We start from the raw sequence: 25,206 nt of genomic DNA, 5'->3' as shown, positions 1-25,206 counted from the left end.
AATTTTATGTAAAAGGTTTATGTAAAAAGTGGAAACTTTTTTTTTTTTTATAAAGGGAAACTTTACTTTCAAAAGCTGTTAGTGTGGGTGTCAGGAAGCTCTCACATTTATCCAAATCTTTATCATTATTATTCACATCAAAACATGTGTCTTCTTGTCTTCTTGAGGATTTGTGTGATTAATTTTTAACTTATTCTTCTCATTCACACTTTTCATAATGGAAGTCAATGAGGAAAACTTTACTGTTTTCTTCAGCTTCCTACTTCGTCATACTTTATGCTAGAAACATCACTCAAATTTTAAATGGGTCTCAGAATTTAATTTTTATTTTAGCTTAAGTTCAGCTTGTTGATATTTATTGTACTTTTTGAATTGATGACGTTTTAATCTTTTTCCGATCTTTTTCAAACTTCTCGGCCGTTTCAGTGGAAATGTGATGTCACCCACTGATGCTGAGAGATGTCTTCATCTTTTCTGTCGTCTTTCTTTTCCTCTTCAGCTTTCATAATCAATGTATAAGACAAAACAATGAGAAACCTCTTCTCTTTTATGAAGTCCTCCTTTTATTGCGACAAGACCTGTGGTTTTTGAGTAATGCGGTCAAAGCCACAGAGTAATGTCTAAATCTCTAACTGAGCGAGATGGAGAAATTCTCGTCAAGATGAAGATGAAGGCAGTGTTTAACTCACTGTGACGCCTTCATTATTATGAGTACGTACACATATTATACAGCAGTGTCTTCAGTGAAGCCTCCGGTTGCTGGAGCTGAGTAAATGTCTCAATATGACTTATAGTTTTTGAGCAATAGACCATTTTGTGAGATGTTTTCTAAAGTGTCAGTATTCCTCCCAAGAGGTTAAAGAGACATGTAAGTGGTTACACTAACAATGCAGCTGTTTCCCTTCTGTTTTCAAACATTAAAAGTGATTAATTTCTATTGAAGCCACATGTCTGTCTTTTCCTTCCGTTACCTTTCTTTCTTCTTCTTTTACTGTCATCTTTCTTCTTCTTTTACTGTCATCTTCTTCTTCTTTTACTGTCATCTTCTTCTTTTACTTTCATCGTTCTTCTTCTTTTAATGTCATCTTTCTTCATTAACAATGATTCAAACAAGTTAGGTGATTGTGAAACTGAGCCTCTTCTAAAACATATTGTATGCAGCTGTTACGACTGTTATTACTGTTAATTCTGTCCTCCATGATTAGTTCCACTGTCAACAGCAGTACATGCTGTGAATAATGTTAATGCTTCAAAAAGTACTAGTAGTACTTCTGTTATTCTGACTGGAATACAACTTACTTTTTGTATGACTTTCTTTCTTTCCTGCCTCCTTCCCTCCTTCCTTCCTTTATTTCCTCTATTAAGGAGGTTATGTTTGTTGGTTTGTTTGTTTTTCAGCAGGATTAAGCAAAAATGGGGAAAGGGCATAGGACATAAAATTTACTTCATTTACTTCCACAGTTTCTTTTGTCCTTCTTTCCTTCCTTCTAATGACAATTCTTTCTTCCTTTCTTTCTTTCTTTCTTTCTTTCTTTCTTTCTTTCTTTCTTTCTTTCTTTCTTTCTTTCTTTCTTTCTTTCTTTCTTTCTTTCTTTCTCTATATCTTGCAGTGTATTTATAAGAGAGTCAGAATGAAGAAACAGAAAGAAACCCTGGTTTCCTGAAGCTCTGTACAGTACGTGACGTCATGCGTCGTCTTTCCCCAGAAGCGTCTTCTGTCTGGCTGAAAGCACTCGAAGAACCTCAGTCAGTGACGGAGAGCTGGACCAGCAGAAGGTAACGGCTTCTTGTCCATGCTATTTGCAGTAGGCTATCACTAATATGTACTGGGAGGATTTGTGTTAGATTTCATTCATAAGAAAGTTTACACACAGAGGAGATAACATTTCATGCGTACATCCATTTATCATTTTTCAGAGAGATAGTGTAGCTGAGTGTATAAATCCTTTTTTTTTTTTCTTTTTCTGTTTTTCTAGAAAAATGTAAAACCCTTGTAGGTTGAGGTAATGTGAACACATTGTTCAAACTCAGACTCAAATGTGACAGAGAGGAGAATTAACAGTCATATGAGGAAAGCTGTTTGTTTGTAGTTGCTGTTTTACTGGCGGCCAGCCTCTACATGTAAGTACTCCAAAAGGGGAAGTATGAAAAGCCAGGAAATTACTTAGAGTGGACGAAGTAAAACAGCTTCTCAATTGTTACTGTATGTAGCCCAACATTGTTTCTCGTTAGTATGTATTCATGTATGTCTCTCTTTCTCCCTCTCTCTCTCTCTCTCTCTGTGCGTGTGTGTGTAAAATCTGTAGGTTGGTAATGAAGCTGTTTCTTGTCCATCCAGTATTTTGGTCCTGTTTCCTGGTTTTATGGGACTTAACAAATGGTGGGTGACTTTTGACATTTATACAAACTACTCTCTCTCTCTCTCTCACACACACACACACACACACACACACACACACACAGAAACAATTAAACCTAATTGTTACCTGAAATCAAAACCCTCAAACAAAATGTCCAGTGCTGAAATGTCCTGGTTTCGATTGTTTAGACCTAAAACACACACACACACACACACACACACACACACACACACACACGCACACACACACACACACACACACACACACACACAGTACACCGTGCTTTACTCATCCAATGCTTTTACCTATCTTTCTTTGATCTGGGTGGTGCTGCGGTGCGTTATCTTTAACCAGTTTCCTCCATCACTAAAAATACCCTAATTTCTGATGAATTAAACCGAAGAACTGGTGTGCTGCCAAAGAGTTGTGCGACACATTTTAATTTTGACTTAATTTTGGCAGACTTGCACTGAAGCTCACGTTGGTCTCCACTTTGCTCTGTGTGCGCTCTCACAGTTGGAACTTGAAGATCCAGATAAGATTAACTTGTGTTTTCCCTCGTGCTACAGGTCTAGATGTGCTATATGAACAATATGTTCTCCTTTCACAGAGACAGAGGGCATCGATCACGATGTCTGTCTGGTGGAAAACGATGTGAGAATCAAAATGCTCTTTTGACTTCCAAAATTTCACAGACACACCAAAAGCTTGTTGCTTAACTAGAGATTTATATTTTGATTTGTATATCCTGTGCTTTGTGCTTGTGAAACTGTTTCAGTACGCACCTGATGCAAACTTTACCTGCCACTATTACCCAACAAATCTACTCAACTGCTCCTGGTCATTCGACGCTTCACAGGAGCTTTCTGCCCACATCAGGTACTCGTGTTTTAATCATACATTACCAAAGGTTTGATCAATACCATTTAAGACATCTAAAATTAACATATTTACCAGACAGGTTTGCTCAAATGCGCAACTCTTTTTCTCTCTATTCATCCAGTATTTGTGATGATGACGATGCAGTGATTCCCTCTCTGAGCCAATCGTCTAATGAAAGAGTCGGATCAATGTCTTTGACTGTGCAGCGGCATGAGGCGGCATTTATGGTAATCCAGTTCAACATGTCCCTGGACGGCAATTGGACAGTCAAAGCCTACGCAACAAACGACATGGACCAAATAGGTAATACTCCCGGGCTCAAACACAGTTGTCGTTGCATGTGCAAATGATAATGGTCTTCAGTGGATTTGACTGATTTTGTGGATTTGTGTGTCACAGAGGTCGTGTCCCCACCCTCTAACATCTCTGCAACAATCAAAGATGGCAACCTGTTGGTGACATGGAGTCCACCCTACAATAGATCAAAACCCAGTTGCTTTGAATACCTGCTGGACCTGGGTGACCAGGTACAGTATACAGATTGTATTATTGTCTGGTGCACATAACAACAGGAATAAGGAACAAGATTTTAATCTTTTCATAACAGGAAAAACCCATACCCTTGAAGGGCGAGGTGTCTTATACAGAGCTGAATGTAGATCCCACTCGCACCTACAGGCTGAGGATGAGGGCGAGGAAGAGCCACTACTGTTCTGGATCTGCTCAGTGGAGCGAATGGAGTCCCACCATCAGTGAGTGCTGCTTGTTGAAGTCGTCTCCAGTGGATACAGTCGATACACTCACACTTACATAAATGAACGCAAACAACCTCATTACAGTGATGTCCATCTTCATGTGCATCTGTGTGTAGCGGTGGAACAGTCTGTTGAAAAATTCAGCATTCTGTTGATCGTGTCGATTTCACTTGGAATACCCATGATCCTCCTGGCTGTGCTGCTGCTGGTGCGCTATCAGAGGTACTGCTTCTTTCTCTTACTCAATGACTAACCTGTTGACAGATTACACATACATGCATATATATACATATATACAGTATATATATTTATAACATGCAAGTGCTTAGTACCAGTATATATGTATGTGCAAGTGAAGAATTCAGTTTTGGCGTAGTGGTCCCTGACTCTCACGCACTCACATACTGACATGCTCACATTCATACAGATCCTCGCAGACTTCCTATTCCTCTACACATTCCTTTTTTTTTTCAAATCAACTTCAGTGAGCTGCTTTTGACGTGATACATAAACTCTGTCCTCTCTATTGAATGTGAAACTGACCAGTGTCAGAAAGTCGTGACCCCGACGTCACAAGAGGTGAGAAAACAAAGGGCAGAGCTGTACAAGTGGTGGTAGAAAAGCCACAAAACATACATCCTTAACTTCCTTCCTTAGAGTGTGTGTGTGTGTGTGTGTGTGTGTGTGTGTTTGTGTTTCAGGGTGTCCGAACTTCTGTTTCCTCCAATTCCTCGCCCGCCGCCAAAATACAAATTTTTCCTGGAAAGAAATGACACATTCAATGTAAGTACATGGCCCTACTGCAAACACATGAGCTCACATCACACACTCACCCCTACCACAAACACTTGCTGTGCTATTGTTCCAGTTCTCCTCTCCTGCCCTGCCACCGAAGGCTGAGGAGGAGATCACAAAGGTGGAGGACGCAGAGTAAAAACCACCTCCAAAGACATTTTAAAAGCAGAATGGAGAGGACGCTTTGAAATGTAATGAATGTCTGAGGTCTAACTATTTTAATATGAAATTTCCATTCAGCTAAATGTGTTGAATGCATGGATATGTGTGTGGGTGTGTATTTATGTGGAAATTGTGTTTTTTTTATAGCATCATATAGTTCTAATTAAAGCACTTGTTCTGCCTGAACTTGCTGGTTAGTTGGTCCTGAAGTATCTAGTCCTTTTACAAACTGTGTGTAACTTGTATTCGTGTGTAAATAACCCTCATCTTCTCTTTTAATATCAAATGAAATGTAATTATAAAATGTTGAAAAGGAGAAAAAAAAGGGGGGGTGGGGGTGGATACAACCAGTGTTAAATAAAATGTGAATGCAACAAAAAGGCTTAATTAAATAAAGGTTTCATGAACTTGAAGCAAAGGTTCAAAGGTTTTATGCAATTTTCTTATTGACTTTTCATGTCTGTCCGTTGAATATGAAGCTACAGCAGCCAGTTAGCTTAGCTTAGCATATAGACTTGAAATAGGGAAACAGTTTGCCTGATGCTGCCCAAAGCTCCACCGACCCCCAAACTGTGGAAACTCCAGGAAACAATCAGGCAAACTGTTTTTACACTGTTGTTTTTTGTACATATTATACAAACAAGATATAGTGTCTTAAGAGTGAGCTTTTGTTTGTTTGTTAGCTTTTTAACAAGCCATGCTAGCTGTTTCCTCCTGTGTCCACTCTTCGTGCTAAGCTAAGCTAACCAGCTGATGGCTGTAGCGACAGATATGAGAATGGTATCAGTTTTCACATTTAACTCTAGAAAGCAAATAAGTGTATTACCCAAAATGCCTAACTCTAGCTTTCAAAGTCTACACTCAACACAGACCCAGCCACCGCAGACACAGGAAGAGTCAGTGGGAGACTCAAGAAAAAAAAAGTCAAAACCACAAAAATCAGGTGATCCAGCTTCATTTCCTGCTGCAGTTTATTCCATCTGAATTCAGACGCTCCAGAATAAGATACAGCCGAGATTTAGAAAAGTAGAGTTTGTTTATACTTCTGGTTCTTGTGGTGGGCTAACACGTTGCTAAGACACTTTATGTTAGTTTTAACTAGCTGCTTCATTAGAAGTGCTTTTTAAATACATACTAAGAAATAAAGGTCTCCTCTCACAGACATACAGGTCCAACCTACGCTCTTGTACAAGTCCTCAAGCCATTTTCCTGATTTTAATCTCAGAGCGCTTTGGTTAAAAAAAACATTTAAAGACTGAATGTTGCTGCTTTTATATAAATAATAACACAATTTTCCAATAAGGATGAAACTGTAGCCTGAAATACTTGTTGCTTGACAGAACGAGAGCGAGTTATCAATAGAAAGTTTAGCTTTTATTGAAGGCCTGGCTTGAATGAGCCTAAGAAACTGAACCAGTTGGCGACAGAGAAATCACAGAGAATTAAATATTACAGCAATAATGAACACAACCACTGCAATTAACAAAGAAAAGAACGTTTGGCAGCAGCAGCAGTGAGAACGGACATGAACTCAGTCCTTTTAAGAGCTTGTTGTGAGACCTGAGATCAGCTTGTATTTCGGATATAAGATATCGTAATAAAGTCACATGGTGAATTAAGTGTGCCACAATAGATTGTACGATCTGCAGTGCTACATTTCCTGTGTTGTTAGACTCAGTGAGCCCGTTATCGCTTCAGGTGAGATGAATCAAACGTGCAGACAACCACACAGATCGTATAGATACTGCACACGAGCAGATATAAGACACCAAAACCCATCAACCCAATGTCTGTGTAGAAAAAAACATACCACAGTTCATGATCACGACTATGAAAAATATATTTTCTTTACCCCAACATAATACACAGTCCACAGTTATGACCAATCACATGTGAAGAACACAGGTCTGAGAACAGGAAACCACAGCAACAAAATACAGTGTTTCCCATGACACCAAATCAAAAACATTTCAATGACTTTCAAGGTCTCTTGAGTAGAATCTGACATGTTTAATACACTGCAGTGGCTTCTTTTTCACAGTTGTTGTTAGGTAAAACACCATGTGTGAAATTCTTTGAAACCGATACTCTGCGTGACACGGGTTGGGGTTAGGGGTTTGATAAAAATAAACACGGAAAACCCCGAAGAAATGTGACATATTCTTGATGTGCCACATAAATGTGCGCTCCTCTTCCTCTTCATCTTCAGTTTGTCCACCTGATTTACGGCGGTGGTCTGCCGGTGTGAAGGTACGGCCTCAACACAGAGAGCTGCGGCCGCTGCTGCTGCTCATTTCCATGTAGGCAAAGTCTGTGGAGGAGACAGCTGGAGCTGTGTTAGAGTTGAGTGAGTAGGTCATGAGTCACAACACATTTCCTTTCTGAAAAAGAGCTCACACTTAATATACCGTGTGTGTGTGTGTGTGTGTGTGTGGTGTGTGTGTGTGTGTGTGTGTGTGTGTGTGTGACCAGATTTAACTTTACTACCACACGGTAACTTTAGAAGATTTTTCACCATGTTTTTGCAATTTGACACAAAGGAAAATTTCAGTGGTGTGCGGTGACTTATAGACAGGCGAGCAGAGCCGAAGAACGCCCCCTCTCCCCTTCCGCCCACAAACCAACAACATCTCAATGAGTCTCTCTCAGATTCAGGGCCTGTCCTGTCTCATCATTTTGTGCTACTTGTCTTTCCTGTGCTGAAAGTCTCTGTCCTGCACCTTGCTGCTCTCCTTCCTGGCTGAAGAATTTTCCCTTTGAACTTACGGTAAACAAATCAAATGAACAGCATAGACCAAATATATCTAAAAAAAAAAAGAAATTTCATTAAAAAAATATTTACCATTAACTGACAATGACACAGATGCAAGGAGTGATATCTCTTCCACTTCAGTGTTGTTCTATTAGAGAGCTGAAGGAATGACTCCTAAAACCTGAACGTTAGCATTTTAGCACCTTAGCGCTTTCAGTTACATCCACAGATTTTTGGTTAGTTTTCCTGCAAATAAAGTCTGTGTTTAACACGAGCTCAAGACATTTTCACGTGTTATTCTACGACGTAAAATACATCAGTAAATATCCCGGTGGGGACTTTTTAAACTTTTTGTGTGTATCAAAAAAGGCGGATGCTAATAAGTGGCTAAATGAGACTCAGAGGTTTTACTTGTCACCAGTTTGTTGTGTTTACTCTTATAAACTATTACTATCTTTGTAAGAGGAAAGGTTTTTGTAGAAGGAAGTTTAGCGGTGGTGACGCTGAGATCAAGTGACTGTAGTGTAGTTCATTTACAGCCTAACATCAGCTTCTTATAGTATTCAGGCTTCAAAAACCACAACGTGGTTTTCATTTGTGAAGATTTAACCGTGCTGAACAAAAGTATCATGAACTTTTGTTTGTCACAGAGTTTATTGTCAGCAATAATCCAAAAGCCAATTTAAAAACCCCATTATGTTTTTGTTGAGGGAACCGGGGTGGTGCTAATACCGGGGTTGGCCCAAAAATACGTTATCCCTGCTCCACTCTTGATGTCACTTCCTGCCTCGTTCGTCCTGACAGCACGCCACTGCTCTATATCCTGACATATAATGTAAATGTGTGTGTGTGTGTGTGTGTGTGTGTCATACCTTCTCCAGAGCTGAAGTACTGTAGCTGTGCTCTGTCCAGTGGGTCTGTGAGGGGGGGTATCCTGACACCAGAGGCTGTGCCCCTTCTGATGTTCTCTATCAATGTCTCCACCGTCCTGTATCTCTGCTGTCTGACTCCTGAAATCTAATCATCACACACACACACACACACACACACAGACACACACACACACACACACACACACACACACACACACACACAAAAACCACAAATAAGCACCTTGTCTGTGCGTGTGGACATGTGTGATCTGCGTGCAGGTGTTCACCCACCTGAAGACTCCAGCCCTCAGTGGAGTGCACGAGCCTGTAGGTGTGCACAAACGGTGCTTTCCTGTAAAACACAAATTTCAGATATTTTAATGATTTGCTGTGAAATGTGTAAAACCTGAAACTGTGTGCACATGTTCCAGTGGAACGACTGAATCTGAGAGAGGATGACTAAATGATTTCAGTTTTGTGTTCGACACCACTGAAGGTGAAACAAGTTCTCATTTACTTCTTACAAATCTTTGTAGAGCGCAGTCAAACTGATTCAGTTCATTCAATATATCTACAATATACAGTCACCTGGAATTTCAGTAAGTCTTTTCATACTTTATTTATTATCCTTTAACTGTTTATCTTTCTAAATTCTGTATATGAAGCCGATTTAACAATGTTACGAAATGATTGTAAGACGGTGGGAAAACGGCTCTTAAATGACTATTAAGTAGGAATATGTGAAATGTGAAAATACTCTGTTACAAGTACAAGTCCTGCATTTAAAATCCTACTGAAGTATTGCCAGCAAAATGTACTTAAATATCAAAAGTAAAAGTATTTGGCCACAGAAAATGTTTTCCTGTATGAGTAGCATTTTACTCCTGCTGGTCAGTGTAGAGCGAGTTTTTACCACTTTAGTCCAGTGGTTTCCAAACAAGGGGTCGGGCCCCTCTAAAGGGTCACAGCATAAATCTGAGGGGTCTTCAGATGATTAATGTGAGAGGAAAGAAGAATAAACAATGTTCTCACACACTTATCTGCTTTCATCTGTTGTTCTTTTCTATCTAAAGATCGTTTATATTGAGTGTGAGTCTCAGGTTTGTAAATGAAACTATGAGAGAAGTCAAGAGGGGAAACGTCTCTTTGTTAATAGGTCAGACATCTGAAACTAGACACTACAGGTTTTTTTGTGAGGGGTCACAAGGGAAAAGGGTTGAAAACACTGGTTTAATCTTCTGTATTTTCATGAGATGATCACTTGTTTTAAATTTAAAATCTGAATCTGAAATGTAACCCTTGATAAAAGCTGTCATATCAATGCAGTAGGGTAAATGAAAGTACATGTGTATAAAGTTGATATGCTCAAGTACAAGTACCTCGAATTTGCACTTAAGCACAGAACTTGAGTAAATATGCTTAGTTACTTTCCAGCACTGTTCGTCTGTTTAATATATATTACTCTGCGTGTTTTCAGCTTCCTGCCTCAGTGAGGTGGACAATCTTCAGATTTGGTAAAATGGGTTTCACAGTAGAGGAATTTTCAAAACCCCTTTATACCTAAATACCAGTTCCATTTTTACAAGCTCTCTGCAAAGGCTTTCTGATTCTTTTTCCATTAAAATTAAAAAAAGAAAAGAAATTGCAGCTGAACTGATGCAGTAAGAGTTGAATGTCTGTTTTTTACGGCCCAAAACATATTTACATAAAAGAAAAAAACCCTCTCTGGAGGCTTCAGTAACACAACACTGTACATTTTCCAGCAAGTGCAAACTGTAATTGTTTAAGAAATGCTGTTTATTTAATATCATTACATGGACAGGCACTTGAGTCATGGTCTCATATAATTGAATTCAGATAAAAGTGTGTAAGAGTTTCAGAGTCCAGCTACGATTTGTTCAATTTTTTCTTTTCTATAATTCATTTTATTCTTTGCTAAGCACCTTTTAAACTGGCTTTAACAAACTCTGACTTTCTTTCTTTCTTTTTTTTTTTACCCAGTTTGTCGATTGAACAGAGTTAAAGCTGCCAGGAATCTCAAGTATAAGAATATGATGCTTGTGCCTGTAACAAGGTACGAGAATTACTCAAAACATTATCACAGACAAGTTTAAGGTTGTAGATAATGTCTGTGCTGCTGTAAACCACTGAAAAGTTTTTTACAAATGTCTTCAAAAACGTTTTACGGTCTACGGATATGAAAGAGTTTTTGTTTGAAAGCCCCACGTCAGCACTTTCTCAGCTTGTCTCTGCGTGACATATAAATAAACTTATGTTGCTGTAAGTGAAACACGCTCAGTCTAGTCACAGATGATGGATAAATGAAGAATGATCCAACTAAATCAAAATATAACTAACTGAAAAGTGACATTTGTAGCACCACACACTCACAGCTCACCTCACACACAGACAGTATGCCCCCTGCATGGTCTCGCTGTCTCTCAGCAGAAAGCTGCCGTCATGTCCAAACCTCTCCAGCAGCCTCTCTGTGGCCTCGCTTCCAATTCTCCCGTAGTACATGGACTGGACCAGCAGCCCCTCCTGCTCCATGCTGACTCGCAGGCAGGCACCCACCGTCTGATCGTCCGGAGGGTGGAAGTGGCGCAGCAGGTTTGCAGCAGCAGACACGGCTGTGAAAGACAAGTGAATCGTTTCTGGTTTTCACACTTTTCTCTCATGCAGCCACAGGTCACGTAATGCTCTCTGTCTGAACCAAATAAGGATTTTTATCAAATGAAATGTGAAAGTGTGATTTTGGTTTACTTGTGTCCTCTTACTTCGCTGCCTGTTTTACATTGAACTGAAAAATACTCACAAATCAACTTAACTCTCATTTCTTTTTCTACCACACACTCCACTGTTTTGCCTTCTGATAATCTGCATGTGTGTAAACATTTGTTTTTGTTTTAGTCAAACTTTTATATGAAATTACATTTTAATATTCAACTGGAACATTTCATGAGAATATGTAGATTTGGACATTTTGTACCACCAGGATGTGGTGCTGACAAACACTGCTGGAAACTGAAAGTCTTTTAAATGTGGTTTGTGACAAATAAACAACCAGCCAACCCCCATCGCTCAATCTCATGCTGACATAGTTGTGGGTGTGTCCTGGGTACAGTATTTTGACTGACCTGAACAACAGAGAGGGAAAAGCCTCCTGTAATGAACAATCACACACACTTCTCACACACTCAGACTTTTAATGCTTCACCGGGTCAAATGGAAATATCTGTACTTAAACATTTGAATTCTGCATGAAAGCAACACAAAGCGCATACAAGAAAAATATAAGTTTTTATTCAAATACTGCTCTGTATTACAGTTTAAAGATATTTGAGTATTCACTAAAATATGTAGTGTTCAATATGGTTCTCATTCTGTTCTCCCTTCTTCTTATTCTCCGGCCTCCAGTGAGTTGATGGCTTGGAGCTCTGCAGAAAACCTCTCGCCCAAGTCTCCGTTGGCCCGCAGGAAACCAGCCAGCCTCCTCAGCTGCTCAGTGTCCTGATGAAGCGACAGAGTCAGTTGAAATCATGTGACAAATTTCTTTCTATTCATTATGTGTTACTCGTGTAAGTGAAAGTCTTTATTTGTTCCTCGCACCTGTGTCTTTGTCGCAGCATCGTCAGCAGCATCAGAAGCATACAGTAACTCCTGCAGCCTCTCTTGTAGCAACTCAGCTTCCCATTGGCCGATTAAGTCGGCGCTGGTCTCCCATTGGTGGACAGAGTCACACTCAAATTCATCTGATACAGCAGAGTCCAGTCGGTCAGAACCAGGGACATGTACTGACAAATCAGCGGTCAGCATCTGGACAAGAAACGCACATGCAAACAAAGTGTGACGCAAAGTAACACACACACACACACACACACACACGCACACACACACACACACACACACACGCTCACCTCATTTATCTCTTGTCCAGCTGTTGTCATCTGTGGCACGTGGCTGAACTGCTGCACAAAGCGTCTCAGAGTGATCTGATAACATCTCATCCATTCATCTTTCATATGCATCTCACAAGAATGCATTAACTCATTCCTGTATCGGATCACCTGAAACCACACACACACACACACACACACACACACACACACACACACACACACTTTCAAATTCATTAATATGAAGGATGGAAGCAAAAACAAAAGAACAGATCAATCTCCCGCAACATTTTAAAAAATACAAACCTCTTTGTTTTGTATTTACACTCCTCTGCTTCATCACTGGTTCTGGGTTCAGTCACTCTAATTCTTAAAAACTGAGTTGGGGATTTAAAATGTCTTTACTGATAAAAGTATAAAACATTTAATCATGAAGGCATAAAAGAAGCAAACTTATTGTTTTAGGCTGTTTGTGAGGTTTACTGACTGCACGTGAATTCTTGAGGTCTACAGTTTAAATGACAGCAGTCCACTGCACATCACAGCCCTTATTTTACTAACTGCTTTTCACTCAACTTTTTTATAATTATTTCATTATAATATTTTTATAATTATTACTATTTATTCTGCCTGTGGTGTTTTTTTTCTCCGTTTCATTAATTCTTACAATTTCTGACCTTTTCATTCCATCTTTTAATTTGCAGCTCTTTGTGATGTTGGTTTTGAAATCAGTGTTATCATTTATATATTAATTGTTCTCCTCTTCCAGTATTTGATGATGAATTAGTAAAGTAATAGTTTGACATTTTTGGAAATATGTTTATTTATGTTCTTGCTGGGAGTTGTTGTACAGGGCAAAGTGACACGACTAGGAGACAGATGCATCGTGGTCAGAGAAGGAGAATATTTACCTCTCTCACTAACTTTGGATTCACAGACTGGAAACAATCACAGTAGTTGATGAGGTTGAGCAGAGCGGAGGCATCAAACTGATCTGCCCCCTTCACTTTCCCCTGACCTCGTGGCATGTAGGCCTGCAGAGAGAGAGAGAGAGAGAGAGAGAGAGAGAGAGAGAGAGAGAGAGAGAGAGAGAGGTAACTTCAATACATTTTAAATTATAGAGCTGCAACAATTCATCACTTAACAGAACATTAATCATCATCAATGAATCGCCTTAATCAATTTACAAGACAATAGGCCAAATGTTTTCAAATGTCAGGATTTGATGCTTTGTCATATTTGATAGTAAATTGATGAGTTTTGGACTGTGGTTGAATATAACAAGCAATTAAAATAGATGAGCAGTGTTGGAAAGTAACTTTAAGGAGCTTTTACTGTCTTGTCTCATAAAGCAATAACAACAACACACTGCTCACTATAAAGAAACTTTGACAACTATTATACTGTACCGTTCATACTGCAGTGTGTGTGTGTGTGTGTGTGTGTGTGTGTGTGTGTGTGTGTTGTACCTTAGCCACTTCCCAGTGGTCTGTTCTCCAGGCTGGAGGGAAACAGTTGTCCCAGTTCATGGTGGCATCAGGTTGTCTGTGGTGTTTAATGATCACTCTCTGCCACTCAGCACACACCATACATGTTCCAGAAAGCTTCACACACACACACACACACACACACACACACACACACACACACACACACACACACACACACACACACACACACACACACACACACACACGTTTACAGCTTATTCACGTTAGAGTGACAATAAGTGGGAAATGTTGTTAAAGATATTCTATATTATGTCGCAGTGAATGAAAAGAGAGTAAGACTAAACAGACTCACTTTATTCCCTCTCGGTCTGCATGATGTCACACACTGTTTCCGCAGCACAGTGTTTTGATTGAGCAGATCCGCGTGGAAACTTTTCATGTGCTGGCTGATGAATCGGTGGAGACCATTCTTCAGTATGAGCAGACACCGTCCTGCTTTCAGCCAGTTTATATACTCTCTGTCGTTGAGACGACGGACCAGCTCCTCTCGGACCATCTCCGCCTATCGCCCTCTTCCTGAAGTAAGGACAAAGAAACCAAAACAAGCCCGAGCACGTTCCTCCTCTGTAGCCCCGCCCACTCGGTGCGAGTAACACAGCGGCCACAAGATGGCGGCGTCGACTTTAGAAACGTTAGGTTGTGACCGTTTGTCCTGTCTGTCCTGGTTTGAGGAGGAAGGAGGTCGATGGTGACAGATTTCAATAATGAATTCAGCTCAGGTAGGAGATATTTTAAAGTTGTTGTGCTGTCTCTGTTTCTTCTTTACGTTTATTTATTTATTTTTTTAAAAAACAGCTTAGCTTGGTGGCGCTAGCACCTGGATACACAGCCTAGCAACAAAACAACTGCTGTGTGACTCAGTGCGTTCAACTACCACCTTTTCACTGAGGAAACTGCAGCTGATATTTACATTTTCTTGAGGCTCTTGTGAATCCTGCAGAGCTGGGTGTGTGTGTGTGTGTGTGTGTTAGAGGAAACCTTTCTGTCACATGGGTTGCTAGTGATAAACCTACCAAGTCAATATGACCAACATGGTATTGAGACGCCAACAACAGCATCACAAACAGGAGCTGTGTGTACTTGTCTCGGGTTTGTATTTGCAAAACTAGCCTGAACTCAAGTGAGATAAGGTAAAAAAATAAAAAAATAAAAAAAACTTGACTAAGTGATCCAGGATCTCATTTGTGGTGCTCTGTTCAAAAATGTAAAAACAGTTTTCATACAAATTATTTCCATGGTAGCTCCACTGAAAGGTGTGCACGGGGCTGTGATTATCTTTTCTGCAGTTTGAGTGAATAAAAGCAGCATTAATTAATTTTTATGTCCACTTGAGGGCAGACTTGAAAAACAAAAAAATTTACATATTATCACAGGCTGATAGGACTAATGTGTTAACACATTAGTTGCCTGTTTAAATATCCAGGAAACACAAAGTAACTAGCATTTATTTGAAGCCACCTGATGAAATCCAATATTCACTCATTTTGCTTTTGCATTTTAGTGTCAAACTGTGTGTGCTGGCTTGTTGCTAATTTTTCTGAGCTTTTTCACTGAAATCAGCAGCTGGCTGCATCTGGAAACAACGACTGAACCAAAACAGTAAACCAAGACAATGAGCTGAGCGACACTAAAAGGCTCCATAGAGTCGAGGGGAACAGCAGATTCTGGTGATAATTATCTTGCTTTGTCACTACGAGGAATCCCCTTTACATTAGTCATTTGATCCAATGTTGATATAAAAATATCAACTACATATAGGCTGATATTACTGCAGCTTTAAGTTAATAAATCATAAAATTATGAAAATCTTAAAAATGTTTTTAGAAAGGTTCCTATAGCTGCTGGTATCTATGCAGGTCAGATGATGTATACCTTTGTCAAATGTATGACCACATCTGACTCCATAACCTGCTGGAGACGTGCCTTGTGCCACCCTGCAGCAGCCCCTTATGGAAGGTGGCATCACCAAGCTGCTACATCTGCTGTTTGCTGTGAAGGGGACGGCTGGAAAACCTTAAAGAGTCTGGCCAGCAGCTGCATGCACCGACCTCCCGGAGGCTGCTGCTGGAGGTGCTCATCGGGGAGGAGCTGGAGTTTCTGACAGATACCATGTATCAACTGAGACTGTAGGGGCTGGCAGGAGGAGAGAAGCTACTCATCCCTTGCTATTTCAAGCCTGAGCAGTATGGACAGACATGCTGAAGGGAAATACACCTTAAAACATTTCAACTTAGACAACAGCCATTGACACTGCACCATTTATTTCATTTCTGGGTCTATTGTGTTTCGTGGTGCAGACAACATCAAGATATTTTCAGGATAGTTACAGTTTCACAGCACAATAATCTCTCAGTTATTTACTTCTGCAACTTCTGCACCGTCACCAGTAAATGTCCGGTTTTGACAGCTCCTTTCCAGAGCTGCCAATTTATACTGAATCCTAATCATACAAGAATTAATTATAGAAGAGACCGAGATATCAGTTCATCAACCAACTGAATGTAAATTTTCAGTGGGGTCCAGAAATCTGACACCAAGTGGTATCTTATATACGCATATAATGTACATACATATAGTTCACAAACAACAAATGGGGTTTATACAAGCTCACTTTGCGTCACGTAGGGAAATCAGTAACTGAAAAAGGACTTGTTTGGGAAGATTGCATGAAAACAGGACCAAAATAAACCCGCTGTGAACTTAAAAAGGTGTGAAACAACTCATGGTATGTACCGAACATCAGGGAGTGCAGATATGTCACAGTAGTTGGTAGTAGGGCAGTAGTAGATCTACAAAGTGAGAAGGGCAGTTTCTTACAATCTATCATGGATCACAGTGTTTGTGTGTTAGTCTGATACTTTTTTCAAGACAAGAAATATTTCAAACCACATAAAATACCATGAAAGTTTGAAATAGTTGTCACAAAGACCATGTCACCCTTATTTTTCAGATTCTTTTAAAAACTTTCTTTGGTGACTATTTCAAGGTCATATCCACAATGCAAGCGTTGGCTAACAAAAAGTCCTGCACTCCTGTTATTGGAACATCAAACATAGGGCAAACAACAAAAAGCCTTGGATACTGAAAAAAGGGTAAAGTGAATCAGATTTTTTTTTTTAAAGACAGTTTTTAGCCATGCACTTAGAGAGATGGAAATGCCAGATTGTCTGGCGTTCCACAACTTTGGTCCAAACCGAAATGTCTCAGCAACGACTGAATGTCATGAAATATTGTACAGACAGTCAGAATACTCAAACGATATATATCCTAATGACTGTAGATGATCCTCTGACTTTTCATCTAGTGCAACCGTTAGCTCAACCAATACCCGCCATAGTAATGACATTCCCATCAGGCTCAGCTGTATTTCCTGCGTAGCAAATGTTAGCATGCTAACAGGCTAAACTAAGATGGTGAATGTGTTAAACATTAGTCTATAGTTGCTAAACATCAGCATGTTAGCATTTGTCACTGTGAGCATGTTAGCGTGCTGATATTAGTATTTAGCTTGAAGCGTTTAAGCACAGCTAAACAGAGCTGCTAGCATGGCTGTAGACTCCTAAGTCAAGGGACTTGCAGTGGAGGCTTTTATTGTATATCATTATTTATATGGTTATGTACAATTTGTGTTTTCTTATATACACATTCTCTTTGATTAGGTTTTATTATTGTAATGCTACCTACAAAATGAAGTCTCTCTGATATTTATATAGTTATACTTCTTTGTTGTTCAGCAAAGGGCAGATGTGCAAGACACACAACTCGAGAACTGAGGATTCTCTGTTTTGAGTCACTGTATTTGTTTTTGTGTTTTTATAGCTCTTTGATTGACTGCCTTCTGCCCAGTGCATGCTGGGATATGTTCTAGCTCCCATGACCCCAACGTGGAATAATGACAGAATGTTGAAAGAAAGAAAGGTAAGTAGAGTACATCACCATTCAGTTCTATGTTTTTTAAGTGACTGATTTAACTGATGTATACAGCTCTACAACTGCAGCTGAAACAGTCACAGGACCCCCAATTAAAACATATTACATTACAATTATGAAAATGAAAAGACATTTGTGTTGTATCACATAATTTCATCTTTACATGAAAATTTAATTAGTCTTTTAGGATGCACAGAGAAAAACAAATATCCCTCTATCTTTGTAATTGGATCTCTATGGATTTGATGATAGTTAAAGTAGATTAGACGCCCTGGAGTGTGTGTGTGACTGAGTGTATGAGTGTGTGTGCATAAATGTGCCCTGTTCAGCAGTCAGTCGAGGGGACACAGCGAAATTAATGTGAGTGTGTGTGCTCGTAGGTATGTACAGGAGTGTGCAAGCATGTACATAAATACATATATGCATTTGTGTGTGGTAGAGTGTGTGCGTGTGTGTGCCCGCAATCCCAGCAGGGTGTTTTTTTTAAGCAGAGGAGATCAAAGAGACATTAGTATTCTGAAATAAATCACATGCTCAGGCCTCACTGTGTGGGTCCCCAAACACATACACAGGAGACACACACTCTCTGTCTCATTCTCTCCGTCTCCTCCTTTCTCTTTCCCCCTACCATCTCTCTCTTCAAAAGACACCACCAGCCTGCACCTCCTTCACCACCACCACCACCACCACCCCTTCCCTCCACCCTTCCCCCTCCTCTTCCCGGCCCCTAGCGGCCTTCAGAGCTATCTGCTTACTGGCTCTGAATCCTTTGTTACATCCTTTCAGTTTCTCACGTTCCAACTTGAGCCCCGTCTCCTCCCTCCGTCTGCAAATAAGCAGGAAAATGCTTTGTCAGAGGAAACTGTTGTTCATCGCTGAAAAAGTCAGAAACGCAAAGTAGGGGTTTTTGACAAGTATATCCTTAGGGAGAGACCTCTCGTTCTCCCTGCCTCTCTCCATCTTCCTCCCTTTGCCCCTCTCCTTCTTTCACACCTCTCTTTCACTCTACCTGTCTTTCGCCAACTCCCCTCTAAGCTCAGCAGTTGAATGATTCTGAGCGATCTTACATTTTTTTTCTCCAGTTTTTGGTGCGTGAATATCTTTACAGAGGAGTGTGAGCACTTCTAAGACTTTTGACAATGCTATGACTCACTCCTAAGTTTGGGAGTAATGAGAGCTGTTCTGCTAGGCGGCCTGCATCCGCTGGACTTCGCCCTGCTCTGAAAGATGGTCACTGCTGTTGCCGGTGGGAGAAAGAGGCGAACAGAGGAAGAGAAAGTAAAGGGAAAGGGAGGAAAATGATTGACATGGTGTAGCTGCGAGAGGAAGAAGCTCATTTTTAGCCCAAGAATTAGAATGAGTAGAACATAAATGTTGTAGCTGCCTGACAGTTACAATATCCATGAGATTCAGGATTTTCTTTGTGCTTTGTTGTCAGTGTGTGTGTATGTATGAGCGCATGTGGGCATGTGTGTGGGATGGATAAGTTTAGGCCTATGTGTGCATGCATATACTTATTTATGTGCATGTGCATGTATCTGTGCATGTCTGCTTGTGTGTGTGTGTCATTTTGATAGCCACCCACATGAATATGCAGATCAGTTTTAGAGAGCGTATGTGCTCAGCATTAAAGCCCACTCTCCACTGCTGACCCAATTTCACACTGCAGTGTATGTGTGTGTGTGTGTGTGTGTGTGTGTGCATGTGTGTGCGTGCACTTGCTTATCAATGCATTTCGCCAAGGTTGGAAAAATAGTGTGGTTAAGGTGGAGGCATGTGTGTAGGTGCGTGTGTGTGAGTTGGCCTATGAGTGTTTACAGTATTTATGAAGCAAAAAAACACATGCGATAAGTCTTATCCAGCACACACACACACACACACACACACACACACACACACACACACACACACACACACACACACACACACACACACACACACACACACACACGCACACACTCACACTCACAGTTGGCTGCAAATACCATAAATTCACGTGAACACACTGACCAAAGAACATGATTCTACAAACACAGCCAGTTGCTCTGTCGTTGTATCTCTTTGTTTCTCTAGCACACGCCTTTTAAATGTAATATGGTTCTTCTCATCACTATGAATAACTGAAAAGATTAATGGGATTGTTTGACTTTTTGGGAAATTCACTTACTTGCTTCTTTCGCCAAGAGTTAGATGAGACAATTGACACCCCTCTCATGTCTGTCTGTTAAATATGGAGCTACAGTCAGCAGCTGGTTAGCTTAGCCTAGCGTAAAGACTGGAAACAGGGGGAAACAGTTCACCTGGCTCTGTCCACAGGTACAATTATTTGCCAACACCACCACAAAATGTGGTTGTATCTTGTTGAATAACCAACAAAAAAAGCAGTGGAGTTTGTGTGCTGGACTATTTCCTAGCTTTATACAGTGACTTCTCCTTGTGTCAAGTGTTTACGCTAAGCTAAGCATCCCCTGGATGTGGCTTCATATTAAAGAAATTGACATTTTGGTAAATGGACCGCACCTACATAGTGCTTTTTTCTAGTCTCATAGACTATTCAAACTACATTCATACACCAATGATACATCGAGGGCAATTTGGGGTTCAGTATCTTGCCCAAGGACATTTCGACATTCGCACCGGAGGAGCCAGGAATCAAACCACTGACCTTCCGATTAGCGTGCGACTCGCTCTACCTCCTGAGTCACAGCCACCTGACATTTTGGCAAATATTGCTTATTTGCTCTCCTCCCTAGAGTTTGATGAGAAGATAGATCCCTCTCTCATGTCTCTGCGCCCACTAACAATAACAACAAACCTGCCATTCATCAATAACTGCTCCACTTGTCTCTCAAAATGTGTTTACATAGACGAAATCTTTGACAGGTTTGGAAATGCAGCTGTGTGGCAGACTTTACCTTTTTTTATTTTGATGTCTAGACATTATATCAACAGACTTCCATGTTGTCAACTCAGCAGTGCCAGTCAGCAGAACAGTGCAGGACAAGCCGTCAGTTCGTCAAGCCTGCAGTAGATGGAGACGTTGAGTAGAGGGAGGCCCAGTGGCAGAGCTGAGGTAATGGCTCTCTGGTCTATTGTTCCCCTGTATTCATCCTCACCCTCCACCCTCTGCTTCTGCCTTCCAGTCTAAACTCCCCCACATGGACTTCAAAGGAAAGGAAGGAAGTAGAAAATAAGGTGAATTAATTTGCCCCTCTACCCCATGCCCCATGTTGCAGCGGATATGCTTTTTAATTGCTTGTGCTAAATACATAACCTATTTTTGTATCCTTTATAAAAGCCTAAATGATGATCTGGGTAGAATCTATGCAAATGCTAGAAGCCCTCATAAAACATTAACATTACCTCATAAGCAAAGCACCTTGAAAACAAGTTGCCTCAATAAAAAAGGACAGTGTAAAGTACAGCTCGGTCAGCGTATGGCTTAATAAGATCTGGCACCCAGTGCTGCAAACTCTGACAGTCATTCCTTGGCATCTTTAACCCTCAACCCAGAAGCCTCGGCGCAGACTGAACTCTGTGAAGTAGATCAATGGGAGGATTATCGCAGGACCAAGATGCCAGTTATAGAGCAGCTCTGTGCTGCCTCAGTGAGGGGAGAAGATTGAGAGGCTTTCCTTTGATCTTGTGCTGGCGCATCTGAGAGGGCCCGCTGCTGATGATAATGATGCTGAGGCCCATTGCAGAGAGCCAGGCTGGGGCTCGGCCCCCGCTCTCACTCTCTCATTCCTATACTGGTGATATAAAAGGCTGGTCTGTGGAGGGCTGGACGGGACAAACGGATTTAGTCGGACAGATTGTGGATTCATGTGAATTTATCCCAACAAATGTTTGGTTTTTTTTTCCTGGAAAGGAATGTTATTGATGCAACAGTGGTGTGTGTGTGTGTGTGTGTGTGTGTGCACGCGCGCTCCGGTTGTTTCCTCCGTCACATTAGATCCAGCAGAACACCTCTGTCCTCTTTCAAGGACACCCCTCCCTCCTGCATGTCTCCGTCCCTCAGCTTCTTTCTCTGTCTCTCTCTCGCTCACACACACACACACACTCAAACACTCAAACACACACACACACACACTTCACATATACACACAACGACTTCACACACAATCGCTCTTTCTCTCTCTCACTCTGTGTGACAGGCCGTGGTGCTGGAGATGGCTGCTGACATTCTGGACAGTAAAAGGCTTAAGGTAGAGTGTGTGTCTGTCTGTTCGCGCACATGTGTGTGTGTCTCTCAAAGGCAGATAGAGGAACCTCACAATTCTTCCTCCAGTGTATCTCTGCATCTTATCCAAGTGAGCACTGTTGTCACACACACAATCCTCAGCAGTACACCAAAGTCTGACTCTTGACTGCTCCTGCCGTTTGACTTTCTTCTTCTGGTTTCTGTTTGACCGTTTGCCAAAGCTCGATGATTATGATAATAGGATGTGAGGTCAATAATCTCTTAATTAGTGCTAAGTGGGAATTAGATTAGGCTTTTGTTCATTTCAGAAACAGCTCTAGTTAACCAGATTAGCGCCGTGTGGATTAGGCCCAGGATGAGGACAGAGCAGCAGAGGTTAGAGAGATGACCAGGAGCAAGTTATCTGACTGGCGGTCAGTCAGGTTTAGGTAAAAGAAGCGAGGCAGCCTATTGGCTGCTGAGCAGGGGCAACAGAGTGCTGCTGGCTGGAGGCAAGATGCTTCAACGAGACATGGTGATACAAGACAAAATAGTTTGTATTGCTCCTCAGCAGCAGAGCCTATCTAACACCTCTCTCACACATAGTCATGCTCTCCTCTCTCCTCCGGTGTTCTGTTATTTCTTTACTCCTCCCTATCTCATCCCTTTGCTCCTAAAGAGCTTTTCTGTTTAACTGACCTCCCATCCACTTCATTTGATGGGCCCCTGCTAAGAGGACTCCATCCCCGCTCTTTTTCTCCCTCTCCCTCATCTTCCTCCCTCTCACTCCCACTTTTCTCACCGTCTTTGCTCTCCTTCTCTCTCTCTCTCTCTCTCTCTCATCATCATCCTCCCTGTCTTCCATCCCTCGCTACCCCCCGTCTACTCTGTGGCCCAGCGTGGGTGGCTGAGTTTAATGAATTCTCTTTTCTCTCTGCAGCCAGGCGCTGATTTCTGATTGTGAAGAGGTGTGTGTGTGTGTGCGTTGGGAGTGTGTGTGTGTGTGTGTGTGTATGAGTGAGTGAGCAAGTAAAGCACACACACACACACACACACACACACACACACACATTAAATAAATCTCGGCCTTTGTCCTGATCAAGGTTTCGGGTTGCACTTCCTTTTTCTTTAAGGAGAAAGTTGCAGACTGTCAGCTTTAAAATAGATTTGCCCCAGGATGTATCTGTTGTTGTGAACAATACCTGCTGTCTCCTGCAGCCAGAAACATGAGGCAAGAGTCTGTTTGTCCTCTCCCTGTGATGTCTTACTGATGCACAGGAAAATAGAAAAACAGTGGATAATTGCAGAAAGTGTCTGATGGGATCCTGGATGATTATAGTTGACCACATTTTGTTTTGTTGTTCAGAAGTAAGAACACAAATCTGAGGTAAAGGTTGTTTGACTGAATTTTATACACAAAGTCAATGTGTCATTTTGTGCCAGTGTAGTAGGCTTCATGTCAGCATGAGAGTGTTGGAGGAGAGTTGTTCTTTAACATTGTGGGATCTGGCAACATGAAGTAGCATGAGATCAGGCTGAGATGATACTTGTAGTTACAGCTAGTTATCTGTGCTATGCCGGGGTCAGCTCGTGTGGCTCTGCCTGTAGCAGGGAGGCTGATTCAGATGTAGGTCCTGGTTTATTGTCATTTCCACGCTTACACCTGACATGTCGTTCCTCGTGTACCTCAGTTCAACATAGAGCAGACATGATGTTTGTTGAACGTTTCCTTGTGGTCATAAACACACAGTCCACCGGCACAGAGTCAACGATTCCCTGTTGTTTCAGTAGCTAGTTAGCCAGTCTAGCTCATGCCCATATCCTGTTGCTGATGTTTCAATGAAAACAAAGATGCAGCAATTTCAGGCTGGATAGTCAATCATACTCCAGAAGATCCTGGAGGCTGTAGCTTAGTTTCACAGCACAAAAGGTGCTCTTTTTGTTTCTGTTTTTTTTTTGCAGTTGAAGACATGTAAAACAACAGTAGCACTGAAATATTTGGTCCTCGAGGGGTACATGTTAGAATGAACCAATTTTGACTTGTGGGTTGGACTAAATTTGATGATGACAATGGATGATATCAGATTAGAGGTGGAGACATAGAATGTATATGAAGATGGACGTCGCCTCTGTGACCTCACCGGTCTCTGAAGAGCAGGACCTGACTCCGCCTAAGTACTGGCTAATACAAGAATTTACAAAAGGGTGGAGCTTCCATGGTGGCGAGACTTCAGTGCACGCTCACCAACCTGTCACTCACAGCAGCACACGCTCAATTACGCATAACTTTAAGCCTGACGTTTTTATGTCTTACTACACTAAGACATTTTTACGACGTTTTTATAACTTACTATACTATGATGTTTTTTTGGAAATTTTTATACCTTGCTATACCATGACATTTTGTCACATTTTTATGCCTTACTATACTTTGAAATAGACTTTTTTTTATTACGTTTTTATGCTTTAATATACCATCACATTTTTATTTTTTACTATATTATGACGTTCTTTGACATTTTTATAACTTACTATATTGTAATGTTTTTTTGCATATTCATACCTTATTATATCATGACACTTTTATGACTTACTATGCTATGACATTTATTGACATTTTTATGCCTTATCATACTATGACATTTTATGCGTTTTTTTTGGACATTTCTATGCCGTAATATACTATGACGTATTTATACTTTACCACACTATGACATCAATTATGTTTTTATGCCTTATCATACTAGGACCTTTTTTGACATTTTTATGGCTTATTATACTTTTAGCTCTTGAGGTGGTGCAGTGGTTAGAACTGTTGCCTTTTAGTCAGTAGGTTCTTGGTTCAAACCCAGCCTTACTGTAATGTTATTTAAAATTTTTATACCTCATGACGTTTTTTGACATCTTCATGACTTACCATAATCTGAAATGTTTATGCGTTACTATAATATGACTTTTTTTTTACATTTTTATGCCTTAACATACAATATCATTTGTTAACAGTTTTATGCCTTACTATACTATAACGTTTTTTGACATTTTTTATACCTTCACAATACAATGATTTTTTTGTGACCTTTTTAATGCTTTAATACACCATGACATTTT

General features: G+C 40.7%; 3 protein-coding genes across 5 annotated transcripts; 1 reads left to right on the top strand and 2 right to left on the bottom strand.

Moving 5' to 3' along the window:
* Window positions 1-1,618: 1,618 nt before the first annotated feature.
* LOC130179301 (uncharacterized) lies at window positions 1,619-5,481 on the top strand. The gene is made up of 10 exons (XM_056392198.1): window positions 1,619-1,776; window positions 2,307-2,380; window positions 2,971-3,014; window positions 3,139-3,239; window positions 3,364-3,545; window positions 3,642-3,769; window positions 3,850-3,994; window positions 4,114-4,219; window positions 4,699-4,780; window positions 4,866-5,481. The coding sequence occupies exons 1-10, from the start codon at window positions 1,688-1,690 to the stop codon at window positions 4,929-4,931; spliced, it is 1,017 nt and encodes a 338-aa protein (XP_056248173.1). The 5' UTR covers window positions 1,619-1,687; the 3' UTR covers window positions 4,932-5,481.
* Window positions 5,482-5,893: 412 nt separating this feature from the next.
* Window positions 5,894-11,263, bottom strand: LOC130179303 (SH2 domain-containing protein 1A-like). 3 transcript variants are annotated; one of them, XM_056392201.1, is made up of 4 exons: window positions 10,977-11,263; window positions 8,870-8,930; window positions 8,579-8,723; window positions 5,894-7,286 (listed from the first exon to the last, which is right to left on the bottom strand). In XM_056392201.1, exons 1-4 carry the CDS (start codon window positions 11,126-11,128, stop codon window positions 7,213-7,215), a joined length of 432 nt encoding a protein of 143 aa, XP_056248176.1. In that variant the 5' UTR covers window positions 11,129-11,263; the 3' UTR covers window positions 5,894-7,212. The 3 variants fall into 3 exon arrangements, with proteins under 3 accessions (XP_056248176.1, XP_056248177.1, XP_056248178.1); XM_056392202.1 differs by having other exon boundaries at window positions 5,894-7,280; XM_056392203.1 differs by having other exon boundaries at window positions 5,894-7,265; window positions 10,977-11,250.
* A 596-nt stretch (window positions 11,264-11,859) lies between these two features.
* Window positions 11,860-14,518, bottom strand: LOC130179302 (uncharacterized protein CXorf38 homolog). Its single transcript, XM_056392200.1, has 6 exons — window positions 14,278-14,518; window positions 13,944-14,078; window positions 13,386-13,508; window positions 12,496-12,645; window positions 12,188-12,394; window positions 11,860-12,088 (listed from the first exon to the last, which is right to left on the bottom strand). Exons 1-6 carry the CDS (start codon window positions 14,479-14,481, stop codon window positions 11,978-11,980), a joined length of 930 nt encoding a protein of 309 aa, XP_056248175.1. The 5' UTR covers window positions 14,482-14,518; the 3' UTR covers window positions 11,860-11,977.
* Between the last annotated feature and the right edge of the window lie 10,688 nt (window positions 14,519-25,206).

Source organism: Seriola aureovittata, chromosome 12 (genome assembly GCF_021018895.1).
Source record: "Seriola aureovittata isolate HTS-2021-v1 ecotype China chromosome 12, ASM2101889v1, whole genome shotgun sequence".
In the NCBI taxonomy this organism is placed as follows: domain Eukaryota; kingdom Metazoa; phylum Chordata; class Actinopteri; order Carangiformes; family Carangidae; genus Seriola; species Seriola aureovittata.
This window is presented reverse-complemented; position numbering and strand designations above follow the sequence as displayed.